Here is a 15,227-nt window from a genome sequence, read left to right as displayed (position 1 = left end):
TCACTTAATCCCCATTGCCTAGCCATTACCACTCCTGCCTAGGAATCAATACACAGAAGGTGAGGGTTTAAAAAATAATTAGTGAATGGATATCCAACTCTCTAGATTTCATCTGTATTCTGAATGCAAGAAAAGGAACTCTAGACTGAGAGACACATAGTTTCTATTCCTGACTCTACCACCAACAGAATGTTTTTGGGCAAGTCATTTCCAAAGACTCTCAACCTCAGTTTTCAGATCTGCAAAATAATTGTGCCTCACATTGAAAAAGGCTTTCAAATTTATTAAAACACTTTCATTTCAACAATGTCATGAAGTAGACAGTGCAAGTATTACTTATAATAATAATAATTATATAATGTTATATATTTATTATTATCATATCTATTATTTAAGGTTAAGGAAATACTGTCTCAAAAAAAGTAAAATTACTCTTCCAGGGTCTCTCAGTGCAAAAGCTAGCTAGAGTCCCTATATCTTGCTGCCTTCTCTGAGAATCAAACTAGAAAATCACAAGTCCCTCTATCCTTAAGGTCTTATGATTCTCTCCATCTTAGCTTGCTCAGGTCCATACTATAGAATGATAACTACAGAGCTATCTATTAATTAATGTTTTTGGTGCTGCTGACACTTGATTAGGCAAAATCATCACTGATGAGCATTTTCTTTGTTTGCAAATAAATGACAATTTTTTCAAGTAAAGTCACAGATAAAGCTCTAGAAAGAGGTGGGTTTGAATACCATCTCTGAAACCTCCTATCTATGTGACAATTGGGCAAGTCATCTAACCACATCCCTAAAACTGAAGTTACATCTCTAGTAACTAATTTACAGAGTTGTTCTGAAGATAAATGGAATATTGTCACATACCTTGTAAGCCTTGAAGTCTACTATCAATATCAATTATTTTTATTATTTATACAATTTATTATTTATACAATTCTAATCAGTATCAGTATTTACACAATTCTAATTTTATAGCAATTCAAAAGTTTTTTTAAAACCCCTAATAATATCTAGCCTTTAAGAAAAAAATTTTTAAAAGAAATAAGACTCTCCCTCCATTCATCACTGGGAAAAATACTGTTTTTTTCAAATATCTAACCTGAATATTCTTCCAGAGTTCCTTAAAAGTAATGTTTTCTCTGAAAGATACCCCATGAATTTTTCTCAAAGGGAAAAGGAATATTAATCATCTTGAAAGGCAAATAAAACTGTCAAACCAAATGGCCTTCCAACAGGAAAACTAATTGTTACCTTTAGAGTAGAACACTGAAAAAAACTCAGAAAAGCATCTACTTAAAATAATATTTTATTAAAATACATTCAAGACAACAAAATCAACTCTGTTGCTGAGAATCAAAATAAAGAACAGATAAAAATACTGATTTAAGCCACAAAAAACCTTTTGTAAAAACCAGCAGCCTATAACAAAATAATTCTTCTGATATATATACTTGGTTGTATACATAAGGAGAAAATATTATCTGATAACTGCATCAGCATAAGTAAAATGGAGTGGAAAATTAATTAATACATTACCAAAATGCAGAGTTTATCCAAAAAGGCCAACAAAATCTCTTCTCAAAAGTTGCCAGTTCTCTAAAGATAACAGACGTCTGCCTTACATTACAGACAAGAATTATTTTTAAAGAACTTTAAAAATGCAAAATAGTCACAAAAGCACAAATCACTCCAGCAAATTCCCAAAGTGTTGAGATGTTAGCTAATATCTGTCCTAAATGTTAGAAAATTTTCCATCCCTTATGAAGGGAGTACAAGGAGAGTTGTGAAGATTTCTAGTACTAGTTACGCAAATTATTCTCATGTATCTATCAGAGGTTCTCCATATATTTCCCATACATTAGTTAAAATCAATATGGGTGGTCGGGTTTCTTTTTTGTACAAAGCTTTTATCCCATTTTAGCAATACATAAAGGCTCAGGATGTATAACCTTGGAGTTCATTATTACAATCTGCTAATACTGGAAATATGTTGTGGTTTTGGCAAACTTTCTCATATGGATGTACCCAATAGAAGTACCACTACAGAGCAAATAAGTCAGCTAACTATAAATTCTATCCACTTTAAACTGAAAGAATTAAAACAAGCATTTATTATAATAATTATATCATATAATATAAATAGATAATGTAAGTTAGCATTTATTAAATGCCTACTATATGCCAGGCACTGGAAATACTTATAAATATTATCTCATTTGATCCTCACAACAGCCCTGTGAGGTAGGTGCTATTATTATCCCCATTTTATAGGTGTCTGAACTGAGCCAGAGAATAAGTGACTTGCCCAAGGTCACACAGCTATTTAAGTATCTGAGATCACATTTGAATTCAGACCCAGGCTCAGGGTACCTTTTCATCTAGGTGAAGGGAAAACCTATCTTGTTTTAAAATATATGTATTAAAACAAAGAATTAGAAATGGAAATGTCTTGTCAGTCTAAACAATATTTGATTATTCCACATGCACCAAAGGTTTGCATCCTATTTACAGAGACATTAGTATATGCTGTGCATTACATTATGATACAGGTGTATCTAGAAGGCTACCTCTGAAATCTGGCTTTCTATTATCTCTATCCTTTCTCAAAATATATAGTGACAAAACCAGTACAAAATACTCACCAGTGGGAAATATGCATAAAAGTTACTATGCTAATTACACTGCTCAGTACAATAGACATTTATTTGCTAAGTAAAATACCTAAGAAAGAGGGAAGGTTTGATCCCATCGGTGACAAAGCATTTTTTAATCATAGCAAGAGCATCACTTTGATTTCCACACTGCTACACATACACTTTTAATGGGATTCACAGGGCAAGCTTTAGGACAGCTGAAAACTATAAAACCTAAGATCATGGTTCTTATTTTGACACCATTTAAAAAAAATCTGTTTAAATAGGCATATTTCCTCTCCTAACCTCCCTCCTCCGACAAAAAAAAAAATATTTATAAATGAACTAAGCAGAGAAACGCTATTTCGAGTTTACACTTGAGATTTCCTGCCATTTCCCCAACATCCGATCTAATAAACATTCTCTAGGGCAAACCTAACAATCAGATTGGAGTCTTATCTATCTTTGTGATTAATCACCTAGGAAGAGAGCACAGAGGGAAAGTCAGACAGCCAAGGTTTTGGATGACTGCCTAGTAAGAATGCAACTAACCTTCAAAGAAGGAAGCAGATTTATACTTTAACCCTCAAAAGGATGAACAATTGAATAGCATTGCTTAAATTCCCTAGAGAAATCAGAGAAATCCTTTTTACTGAAATGGGAAAAATATATGGAAATAGAGAAATCTTCATTAATCAGCTACATAAGTCCTTTCATTAAGTCTATTTATACGTTTGCCAGAAGTTAAAGGAAGTCTTATTTAGCGAAAAAACACCTTACTTTATAGGGAAGGACCTAACTTTCAGTACCTGTACACTAAACTTTTTGCACCTTCATTTCTTAGTAGACTAGAAGAAACTTGTAGTTTTCCATCTTCTCTATCCCCAGAGTTGGAAGTTTGCATATCTACCTCTTACTTACTCCCCCCCCCCTTCTTTTTTTTCTTTCTTTTTTGCAAGGGGAATTGTTTAAAAACAATTTTTTTTTGCAATCTTTTCTTTTCCTAATCTCGAAAGACACCTAGACCGACACACAAACAGTCTAGTCAGGAACCTACACCAAAAAAACAAAAACAAAAACAAACAAAAAAAAACAGGCTACACCAAAAAAATACTCTCCATAACAAACATATGGATGAGCCGGCGAAACAATCTCCGAATTCACATTTGGGAAGTTTCACCCTCTGCTCTGATATTCCTATAGATGCCTTATACATAGGCATTGTTTCAAAGGTGGAAGGTAGGGGGAACCTCCACCCCAGAACCAGCTGTATTGAAAGCACAGCCCAAAGCAGAGGAGTAAGCAGCACAGCGAGCCTACTGTATAAAACCGCCGGGTCAGAAGAGAAGCCCGCAGAGGGAACCTAGAAAACATAAGGAGAAATGCGACAAGAGAACTAAGCTTGGTTACCGAACGAGGAGCGTCACTGTAAGAGGAAGAATGGTGTTCACCAGGCTTCTGTAAAGCAGCGGCATGTGGCACTAGCGTCTTCTCCTGCCCCGACTGCCTGCAGCCTTCCCCGGGAGCCCCTAGTATAAGAGGAGTGAGGTAAAAGAGCCCCCAGGGCGCGCTCCGCTCTCCGCACCGCGGCAGCCGCAGCTACAGAGCCGCCGGCGCGCTCCTTTCCGCCTCTCCCGGGAACGCGCCTCCTCCCCGCACTCTCCTCCAAGCGCCGTGCACAGCCCTGCCCTGCCTTGCCCAGCCCAGTCCCTCCTCTCAGCTTTCCAGGTCCGGCTCTCTGAAGCCCTTGCGTCCCGCCCTGAGGGGGCACGCGCGGCAGCTGCAGGTGAGAGTAGGGCTCCCCCTGTTGCCAAGGCCCGGTCTCTAAGGACGCAGGGCTCTAACCTTGTGGCAGGGCGGAGTAGTTGAAGAGGCGGAGAAATTGGGATCAGACCAGAAGGACAGGGACTGGGAGCTGCCTAGGATGGGTTCCTGAAAGGAAGAAGGCATATTTGTTTGGAGTCATCAAGAAGCAATACTACATAGTGGTAGTAACTCATTTGACTGTAGAAGTTCTTGGGATAGGTAAGGTTTCCTCCTTTTTCCTTTCCTTTTTCCTTTCCTTCCTTTCTCCGTCTCTTCTCTTTCCCGCCTCCTTCCCTTTTCTTTACTGTCTCTTTTCCTTCCTTTCTCCTTTTCTTCCCTTCTTCTTCCTGTCTCCTTCCCTTTTCTTTCCTGTCTCCTCTTTTCTTTCCTGTCTCCTTCCCTTTTCTTTTCTGTCTCCGTCTCTTCCCTTTTCCATCTCCTTCCCTTTTTTTCTCGTTCCCTTTCCTTCCTCTCCCTTCCCTTTCCTGTTCCCTTCTCTTTCCCTTCTTTTTCCCCTTCCTTTTCTTTCCTCTTCTCAACTAGACTCTTTCTCCAGGAGAAACTACTACGACAAAATGAAAACAAGAAACAGGCCACTGTTATCGTCATTACCATTACTTCTGGTTAGTATTCATCACACCTTACCCTGATTTGGAGAACATCCTGAATTCTCTAAGGCAGAACCAGGATTTCCCAAGCTCTAACAGGTTCTACCTAACTGGGAAAAGGCTACATTGTGTTCTTGCCAATTGCCTGAGTCAGCTTTTAGAGGACCATCCTAGCTAAGTGAATGATAAATTCTTTGGAAATGACAATTCATAAAGCATATATATATATATGTATATATATATATATAAACATATGTATCAAAGGAGGTAGAAGTTCCAGGATTTATACTTGTTTGACCTATTAATATCATTTTAACTTTATTCTTAATGATATACAGCTCATACTGGAGAAAAAGCAGGGAGTATCCTTTGCACACTGTCTGGCACTTAGCCATCAAGAACCACTTATTGATTGATTGCCTAGAACACTTGTGTAACCTTGGGCTAGCACCTAGACCTCAGTTTCCTCAAATGTCAAATGAGATTAAAATGTTGATCTAGAAGGTCTCTGGGCTCCTTGCTAGCTCTTGATCTATCCTTCTCTACTGACTGAGAACTTGACAGTCTAGTAGAAGAAATGAATCATATCAGAATTGATATTCTCAATAAAGGAAAACTGAAGATGAAAAGAAATTGTAGCTTAATTGAAGATTTGCGTGGAATGGACAATGCAATTAGCAGAGTTGACTTAATTATCCCCAAGGTAGCAAAAAATATATCAAGGAATTCTGAGTCATCCCCTTTTTCAGTGTTCATGAGGCAAAATGACCACTCTGAAGAGTCTGACAGGGCAAGTAGATGGCTTAGTGGATAGATAGTGGATAGAGAGAGATAGAGAGTGGATAGAGAATGGAGAGAGCCTGGATATAGGAGTCCCTGGGTTCAAATGTGACCTCAGATAGTTCTTAGCTGTGTGACCCTGGGCATATCACTTAAACCAGTAGTCTAGCTCTTACAACTCTTCTGGCTTCTGCCTACTTAGTATTAATGCTAAGACTTATGGTAAAGGTTTAAAAGTTTTTTTTTTTTAATTGGGGGGGGGGGGGAAGATTCCTGCAACTCCTTCACCAAGACATGCTGTGGAAGTAAAGGAATTCTGTGAGAAACTTGACAAGATCCAGTCAATCAACAGCGACCAGGCAAATTTACTATCTTTACTGTAAGGCTATCTGCTCAAAAAATTTTTTGAGAATTCATAATCCCTTCATGGCAAGCCAAACTGTGGGTCTTAAAATTAATGATCAATAACTAAATATTATATTTTATAAAATTTTATTAATAATAACTAAAGCAAAAGAACTGCCTGACTTCAGCCTGGTTGCAGGTTCAAAAAAGAGAAAGAGGGAGGAGTTACAGTTATTTAAATACAATCACTCAAAAAGTGGGGACGCAGGAAAAGGAAAAAGGATTCTAGCAATACAGAAAAGAACTTTGGGTAATGTAGTTTTGTTTAGGGGTTCAAGAATTTCTAAGGCTACTTCATTACTAAGGCTACAAAGACAAAAATGAAATCAGGAGTTTATATTCTCTGGGAGACATAGATATAATAAATACAAAATTAAAGTAATGCAAAGTAAATATAAGATATTTTGGAGGGTGGGACTACCAGCTGAGGAGGGCCATAAGGAGATGACTCTAAGGTGGGCTTTGAAGGAAGCTAGGAATTTTAAGAATCAGTGGTGAGGAGGGAATATATTTCAGATATGAAAGACAGCCTGCTTTTAGGCACAGAGGGGAATTGAAATGTCACCTGTGAGGATAAATAAACAGGTCAATTTTGACTAGAATATTAAATACCCAAAAAGAATTGAAGTATAATAAATAAAGGGTGGCTAAGTGGCACAGAAGATAGACTTGTCAAGCCTGGAGTCAAGAAAACTCCTCTTCCTGAGTTCAAATATGGCCTCTCATATACTTACTAACTATATGGCCCTGGGCAAGTCACTTAAATGTGTATGCCTCAGTTTCCTCATCTGTAAAATGAACTGGAGAAGAAAATGGCAAACCACTTCCATTTTATCAAGAAAATCCCAAGTGGAGTTACAAGTCAACTGAACAACAATAAAATAATATCTAAAAAGGTAGGCTGTAGTCTATTGTAAAGGACTTAAATTCCAGAGGTGTTTGTATTTTATTCTAGAAGCAACAGAGAGGAATTGAAGATTTTTTGAAAAGCAGAATAATATAGGACCATGGTACTAGAGAAGGAAGGGATCTCAGAGGTCATCTACCTCTTTTATTTTACAATATCCCACCCTTTTATTTTACAAATGAGGAAACAAAGGGGCACTGGAAGTTAAGTAACATATCCATGATTATGCTAACAGCATCAGGCAGGATTTAAACCCAGATCCTCTGATGTCAAAGCCTGTGCTCTTTTTAGCTGATTTAGTCCTGTACTTGAAGTATAACACTTTGGCAATTGTGGGAAGTGTGGAATAGAAAAGGAAGACCATTTATGAAGACTATTTAGGATTGCATTAAGAAGGCTATTTAAGATTCTATAATTATAGTCAAGGTGAGCATCAATGAGGACCATGTGATATAGTGAAGTAAAGGAGATACAGAGGAAATATGTAGAAAGAGAATCAACAAGACTTGGAAACAGATTAAATATAGAATGTCAGCATATACTTTGATGATTGAGGACCACAGTGAGGAAGGCAAGATAATGAAAAAATATTTTGGGGTAATATAACTTAGGTACAAGAAAGAAAAGAGGTCAGAGACTTACATCTCTATCTCAAGAATGTTTTTTTTCAGATAGAGATGTAAGTCACTGACCTCTTTCCTTTGGATATGATCTTTGAATGTGATCAAATGATACCACAAAAAATAAAATGGATTAGATCTTGATTCAAAAGGACTGCTGGTACAGGTCAGGGTGGCCAGTAGTTTATCTTTTATACAGTACCTCAATTTTATTTTATTTTCAGTTCTAAATTATCTTCTTTCCTTTCTACCCCCCCTCTCCCCCAGGAAAGAAAATATGTTTCAGTCTGCACTCTGAGTTCGTCTGCTCTCTTACCTCTTTTTCCACTTGGTTAATTGATTTTCAATATGTTTTTTAAAGGTCCTTTACTGAATGTAATTCTTATATAATGTAATTATTATGATAAAAAAGGTGCCTTTATATTTTTAAAATTTCCACATGTGTTCCAAAGTCACATGATCCATATTATCTCCTCTGTTCTTCTCTACCCCTCCCAGTGCTGACAAGCAATTCAAGCTGGGTTATACATGTATTATCAAGCAAAACATATTTCCATATTATTCATTTTTGTAAGTGAATAATCACATAGAACCAAAACCCCCAAACATATGTCCAAATAAACAAGTGATAAATCATATTGTTTTCATTTGCATTTCTACTCCAAAGTTCTTTGGAGGTGGACAGCATTCTTTTTCATAAGTCCTCAGAATTGTCTGGAATCATTGTATTGCTGTTAGTAGCAACATTTGATCGTTCCACAGTATTGCAGTTACTGTGTATAATGATTTCTTGGTTCTGCTTATTTTACTAAGCATCACTTCATGTAGGTCTTTCCAGCTCTTGCTGGGATTATCCTGTTCATTATTCTTTATAGCACAATAGTATTCTATCACTATCATGTACCACAATTTGTTTAGCCATTTCCCCAACTGAGGGACATCCTTTTAGTTTCTAATTCTTTGCCACCACAAAAGAGCAGCTATAAATATTTTTGTACAAACAGGTCCTTTCTCATTTTTTATCTATAAAAAAGATGTATTTAATATTTTTGTTTTCTTGCATTTGTTTGTGAGGTTATTATGCCCTATTACATAGTTAATTTTTGTGATGATACCAAGTATAGTAGAGAAATATGTCTACTACTTTCTATTCCCATTCATTATTTTCCAGAAGCCTAACATATCCTACTTTCCTGAATTCTGTACATCTCTTTAACTTCTATATATTCTATTTTTCTAGTCAAATTTATCTAGGTCTGAGAGAGGTAAATTGAGGTCCTCCACTATTACATTTTTATCATCTATTTTTTCCTGTGATTTACTTAACTTTTCCTTTAAGAATTTAAATGCTTTGCCATTAGATACATACATGTTCAATATTAATATTACTTCATTGTCAATAGCATATTGTTTATACTTCATTGTATACAACATAGTAAAATATAATTTCCATGTATATTCCTTTTAAATGGATCTATTTCTTGCATTTACTTTTTCTGAAATTATGATTGATACCCTTACCTTTTTTATTTCAGCTGAAAAATAATAGCTTTTCCACTAGCCCTTTATTTGAAATATCTTTCTCTTTCAAATGTGTTTCCTGTAAACAATACATTGTTGGATTCTGATTTCTAATCTATTCTATTATCTTTTTGCATCTTAGAGGTAAACTTATCTCATTCACATTTAGAGTTATGACTGCTAACTTTGTATTTCCCACTTTCTTATTTTCTTATACTTTTTTTTCCTGTCTCCTCTTTAAGAGTGTTTTGCTTTTGACCTCTTCCTCCCTTGATCTACTACCTTCTTTCTAATCTCCCTCCATTTTTTCCCACTTTGCTATTATGTAAGATGAATTGCTGTATTTAATTTTATGAGTAAAGGTGTTTTCCTTTGTTTTTTTTAACTAGTTCAGATGAGAGCAAGTTTCAGTTTTTACCCACTCCCTACCCCAGCCTACACTTTTTAGATATATAAACACTTCTTTGTATATCCCATTTGTATAAGATGATTTTCCTTCTTCTTCATTGACTTCCCACCTCTCCCTATGCATTCTTCTTCCTCACCCTTCCATTCTTCTTTTGAGACTATCCAAACATTATAGAATCCTACCCAGGCTGTCTGTCAGATTAGATTCCCTCTGATATCCCTGGTGATGATAAAGTTCTGAGGAATTATGTATATTATCTCCCCATATAAGAATTAAAAGTTTAACTTTGTTTAATATTACTTTTTATTTTATTAAAAAAAAACAAAAATCCTTATCTTCCATCTTATAATCAATTACTATGTATTTGTTCCTAGGCAGAAGAGTGGCAAGGGCTAGGCAAAGGGGTTAAGTGACTTGCCCAGGGTCATACAGCTAGGAAGTATCTGAGGCCAGACCTCCCATCTCTAGGGCTGGTCTCAATTCACTGAGCCACCCAGCTGCTCCCTGTTTAATCTCTTATGTTCTCTCACTCATGTTTCCTTTTTTATGTTTCTCTTAAAGTCCTTTGTTTGAATGTCAAATTTTTCTACTCATTCTGGACTCTTAATCAGGAATGTTTTCTATTTTATTAAAGATCTTTTTTTTTCTTCTAATACTATATTCAGTTTTGTTGGGCACATTATTGTTTAATGTAATTCTAGATCCTTTGCCTTCTGGAATACCCTATGCTAAGTCTTCTACTCCTTTAAAGTGATGCCTATTAAATTTTGTTTGATCCTGACTAAGGCTCTAAGGTACTTGAATTTTTTCTTTCTGGCTTTTTTGGTAGTATTTTTTCCTTGACCTGGGAGTTCTGGATTTTGGCTATAATTTCCTGGAGTTCTCTCTTTTTTTCCCCTAAGAAGTGATCAGTAGATTCTTCCAAGTCTCCTTTGACCTCTGGTTCTAAGCTATCTGGGCAGTTTTCTTTTATGGTTTCTTAGAATATATTCTTAAAGGATATATATCCAGATGTTTCTTTTTTGCAGATAACATAGGAGTAATTACAAGCCACAGAGCATACTCTATCTCCTCAACAAATCCATGATTATTCAAAAGAGACTGGTCTACTTAATCTATGCAAAAAAAAAAAAAGAAACAACCCCTAAAGAGGATGAAAAATGCCTATTGTCAAGACTCACTTGGGGTGATGAAAGGGGATTAGGGCCAGCCAGGTAGTTCAGTGGATTGAGAGCTGGGTTCAAATTTAGCCTCAGACACTTCCTAGCTATGTGATAAATCACTTAACCCCAGACCTTCTTCTTCTTCTTGGAACCTCTTCTTCTTGGAACTGATATTTAGTATCAATTCTAAGACAGAAGAAAACATTTTTTCTTTTTTGTGTAATAATGAAGGGACTACTCACAGGACAAGATTATAGACCTATGTCTATTGAAGTATTGAAGCATTAATAGTAATATTAGTAATAGCAAAACTACCATTTATAGTACAATGGATAGTACATTTATAGTACAATGGAACTTGGAGTCAGGAAGTCCTAAGTTCAAATTCTGTCTAATACTTACTAGCTGTGTGACCCAGAACAAATTGATTAAAATTTCTGTGCCTTTGTAACTGTAAAATGGGGATAATAAAGCACCTACCTCCCAAGGATGTTTTAAAGATCAAATAAGATAACATTTGCAAAGCACTTTGTAAACCATAAAGTATTATTAAAAAAAGCTAGGCATTGCTATTTATTATTTACATAAAACTTTAAAGTTAATAAGAAAGTTTATTAAATTTTAGAAAAGTATTATACTAATTTACTAATCCTGTAAAGTTATTAATATTTTTCTAAAAAAAATTAAGGTGTTATTAAATTATTTTCATGTAAAGTTATTGTACTTTCTATGTACTTAGCTCATTTATATATGTAATTTTCTTCTTTCAGAGAAACATATTGAGATGTAATTTTAATTAGCTGTCTTGGGGTTGCAATTGGAACATTTCAGGATCTCATCAATTTTACTTAACCTAGGAGTGGTAAGAACAGAATTCAATTTTAAATAAGATGTTTACACAGTCACAACTCCTTCGAAGACCTTTGCCTCCAAAGCTCCGCCCTAAACTGCTTTGTCCTAAACCACTTTACCCAAAGAAAGAAAAAAATCAATCAGGTATGTAACATCAATCATAGAACTCCTCAGTTTCTACAATCTGGAGTTTCAGAGAAACAAAACTAAAGATAAAGACATATTATACATGTTTAAAAAATGAATATAGATTAAAAGTAAATACTTGCTTGGTACCCTCTCTGATTCCAATTTATAGCTCTGGATTTTTCTCTCTGATCCCCTAGACAACACAAACTCCCCTCTAGACAAATGAATCTATAATAGTTCTTGAATATTCTAGAAATGAACATATCCAGTCTTTTGTGCCAGTGTTCACATCATGTGCCCTTCTATTGCTCACCTCCCTAGTTTTGACTAGGAGTTTGATTTCTACGAAAGCTTACCTCAACATGACTAACACATTTATCCTTCTAAACATTTTAATAATAGGATCCCTCTTTCTACCTCCAACTTTATTGAACTTAGATATAAAAGAAAAGTTAGGGAGTATCTAATCTGACCTCCTTCCACAACACATAAGGAAACTTACAGAAAGGTCGAGCTAATGATTATGTCTTTCTCCCCAATTAGATAAGTCTTTTAAGCACAGGGAATATTATCACTCTATTTTCATTTCCTAGTTAAGTCAACAAGCATTTATTAAGCATCATATGCCAGGCACTGGCATAGAGAAAGACAAAAAAATAGACTACTCTCAAGGAGCATGTAAACAACTATATATATATAAATACTTAAAATCAATAATATTGATATAATCATATTAATTCTGTATCTTTTTTTAAACCTTTACCTTCTGTCTTAGAATTAATACTGTACATTATTAGTTCCAAGACAGGAGAACAGTAAGGGATAGGTAATGGAGGTTAAGTGACTTGCCCAGGGTCACACAGCTAAGAAGAGTCTGAGGTCACATTTGAACCCAGGACCTCCTGTTATTAGGTATAATTCTCAATTCACTAAGCCACTGAGCTGATCCTTGATTCTGTATCTTTTTACTTGATTCTATTTACATGTAATCAATTTTGTCCTGTAACTGCCCAAGTCATAATTCTTTGTCTCTGAGCTTAATTCAGAAATTTAGTTGTCCTATGAGTTAAATTTAGAAATCTAATTCTTCTGTTAATCACTGTCCTTTCCTTATGTCAAGGAAATCTCTTACCCTTGAAGGATGCAGGTGACTGCAGGGATTCTGGTCTAGTATTTTTATATTTCTATCATTCAAGGATGTCTGGTTTGTTATCCAAAGAAGTCTGGTTTGCTACCTCTGTCCTTGCAGATGCAGCTGGACCTAAGCAACGAACATTTCTTAGTCCCAGGAAGGAAAGAGGGGATTGTTACTAGCCCTTCTTCCCAATTTCCATTCAATTAAGTTTTCTTCTCTGATGATAGTCTTCTATTTTCTGTACTTTCCAAAACTATGAAAAGTACTATTTTAACTCCATAAATGGGTCTTAGCTTTGCTAGAAAGGATAAAATCCCATTTATTGGTAGAGTCATGCTTTACTAATAAATGATAATAGTGTACCTTAATTGTTTTTAACTATTATAATATCCATATTGATATAGATATCTATCATTTGCATATAATTGTGTGTTGTATGCAGATATATAGACATTGATGTAAGGCATTTTACAATATTTCAAATACCAAATAAATGTCAGCTATTATTATTACTATTATCATTATTAATCATAGAAGTCAGGCCATAAGGACTAATAGAATAAATGAGCCATGGAAAATGAGTTGGGGAAGTAGAGATAGCAAGTGTAGTCTACTCATTTGAAGATCCTGACAGAGACAGTGAGATAATGGCCAAAGGAAGGGCAGGGCCAGGCTAAAATTTGTTTTTTTTTTGTTTGTTTCTCTATCTTTTTCATTGCTGAATAATTCTTTTCACTTATGGCCTTAAAGAAAATGTAGACTTTGGATTGGTGGAGAAGAATTGGGGGAACAATTCAGACAAAGTATACTATGAAACATATTGGTAGGAATGAGCATTTTTCTCTGTACTTATCAGTTAAAAGAATAACCTGACTAAAACAGAGGGTTTCATGTTATGAAGTAATGGTAAATAAGTGAATAGGTATGATGGGACCAGCTATAAGATAATACTACACTATGAAAAATGGATTCAATTTAATAGGCAGCTAGGTGTCAGAGTGCTGGGCTAGTTGTCAGGAAAATTCATCTTTGTGAGTTCAAATCTGGCCTTAGATACTTAGTAACTTAGTGAGAGTGGGCAAGTTACTTAAATCTATTTGCCTCAATTCCCTCATCTATAAAATGAGCTAGAAGGAAAAATGGCGAACCACTCCAATATCTTTGCCAAGAAAACTCCAAATGGAGTCACAAAGAAGCAGCCAATCTTCAACTTTAATGGGGGTAACTTTCTTGGAAAACAATGCAAAAATAAAAAATGCAAATTTTGATACCTTGAACGTATAAGAAATAGAGGACTAGGTTTCTGCAACCATCAAAAACTGTAATCTTTTGCTACGGTTGCTGAAAGAAAAAACATTTTTTTCTGCATACAATTCTTTGTAAGAAAATGTTAATTCTGATGATATGGACTTGTCCTAACACAGTAACCATGAAATAACTCATAAAATGCAGTACAAAAAATTAAATTCGTAACATGGAAAACATTTCTTCTCACTTGCGATTTCTTAGAATTCTGTGACCTTTTTTGCTAACATCTCAAGATAGATTGTCCACTTTTCATAACATTTGAAATCTAGAGTCCCATATATTGCAAAACAAATATTTTTCAAGCTAAAATATTTTTTAACCTGAATTTTACCTTCCACTGTGCCATATGGTGGTGTGAGAATATTGTACTATTCACTGTATTACTATAAACCTTTCTGCTTTAGTTGCCCTCTGAAAACCAAGGGAGAAGAGGATGCTAGGATTTTAGTGCCTGCTATTGGAAGACACCGAGACTGATGAGGTCTTGACATTGTCAACCCATCCCTTTCTTTCCTGACTGTGGATGGAATTAGATTGTGAAGGAGGTACCAGCTTGAAATAATCCATCAGTGATACCTGCTTTTGTGCTTTTTGAGTTCCTTAAGGGTTTCAGGGTTAGGGAGCATTGCAGAGGCAAGATGATTAACTTTGAGGTTGTGATCGGTGATGGAACCAATGAAGTGCCTAGCAGAATACCAGCTGCTGCACGACAAACTTGCCTGCACTGGGTCTCTCATTTTTTTTCTACTGCACATAACTGAGAATGTGAAAATGAAAATGAGGTTGCTAATGAAATCACATGAATGCTTGAAGTCACAAAAATTAAACAGGTAAATGTTAAGGATTGATCGTATTTACGATTTTAAATAGAAGGGGCAGCTAAGTAGCACAGTGGATAGAGTATCAGGCTTGGAGTCAGGAGGATGTGGGTTCAAATCTGGCCTC

General features: G+C 35.5%; 2 protein-coding genes across 6 annotated transcripts in view; one reads left to right on the top strand and one right to left on the bottom strand.

Moving 5' to 3' along the window:
* The window catches only part of LCP1 (lymphocyte cytosolic protein 1), a 103,914-nt gene extending 99,417 nt beyond the window's left edge, over window positions 1-4,497 (bottom strand). The window contains exon 1 of one of the 2 annotated variants that reach the window (XM_056794873.1): window positions 4,050-4,497. The gene's annotated coding sequence lies outside the window, so the exon portion shown is untranslated. The remainder of the gene's footprint in view (window positions 1-4,049) is intronic. The other variant, XM_007495439.3, reaches the window with a different exon arrangement.
* Window positions 4,475-15,227, top strand: part of LRRC63 (leucine rich repeat containing 63) — a 195,144-nt gene continuing 184,391 nt past the window's right edge. For 2 of the 4 annotated variants that reach the window (XM_056794875.1, XM_056794876.1), the window contains exons 1-3: window positions 4,476-4,664; window positions 5,002-5,068; window positions 11,629-11,854. In XM_056794875.1, the coding sequence (XP_056650853.1) occupies window positions 11,749-11,854 (106 nt within the window). In that variant the 5' untranslated portion in view covers window positions 4,476-4,664; window positions 5,002-5,068; window positions 11,629-11,748. Of the gene's footprint in view, window positions 4,665-5,001; window positions 5,069-11,628; window positions 11,855-15,227 lie in introns of all 4 variants that reach the window. The other 2 variants (XM_056794874.1, XM_007495441.3) reach the window with 2 other exon arrangements.

The sequence above is a fragment of the Monodelphis domestica genome, chromosome 4 (genome assembly GCF_027887165.1).
Source record: "Monodelphis domestica isolate mMonDom1 chromosome 4, mMonDom1.pri, whole genome shotgun sequence".
NCBI classification, from domain to species: Eukaryota; Metazoa; Chordata; class Mammalia; order Didelphimorphia; family Didelphidae; genus Monodelphis; species Monodelphis domestica.
This window is presented reverse-complemented; position numbering and strand designations above follow the sequence as displayed.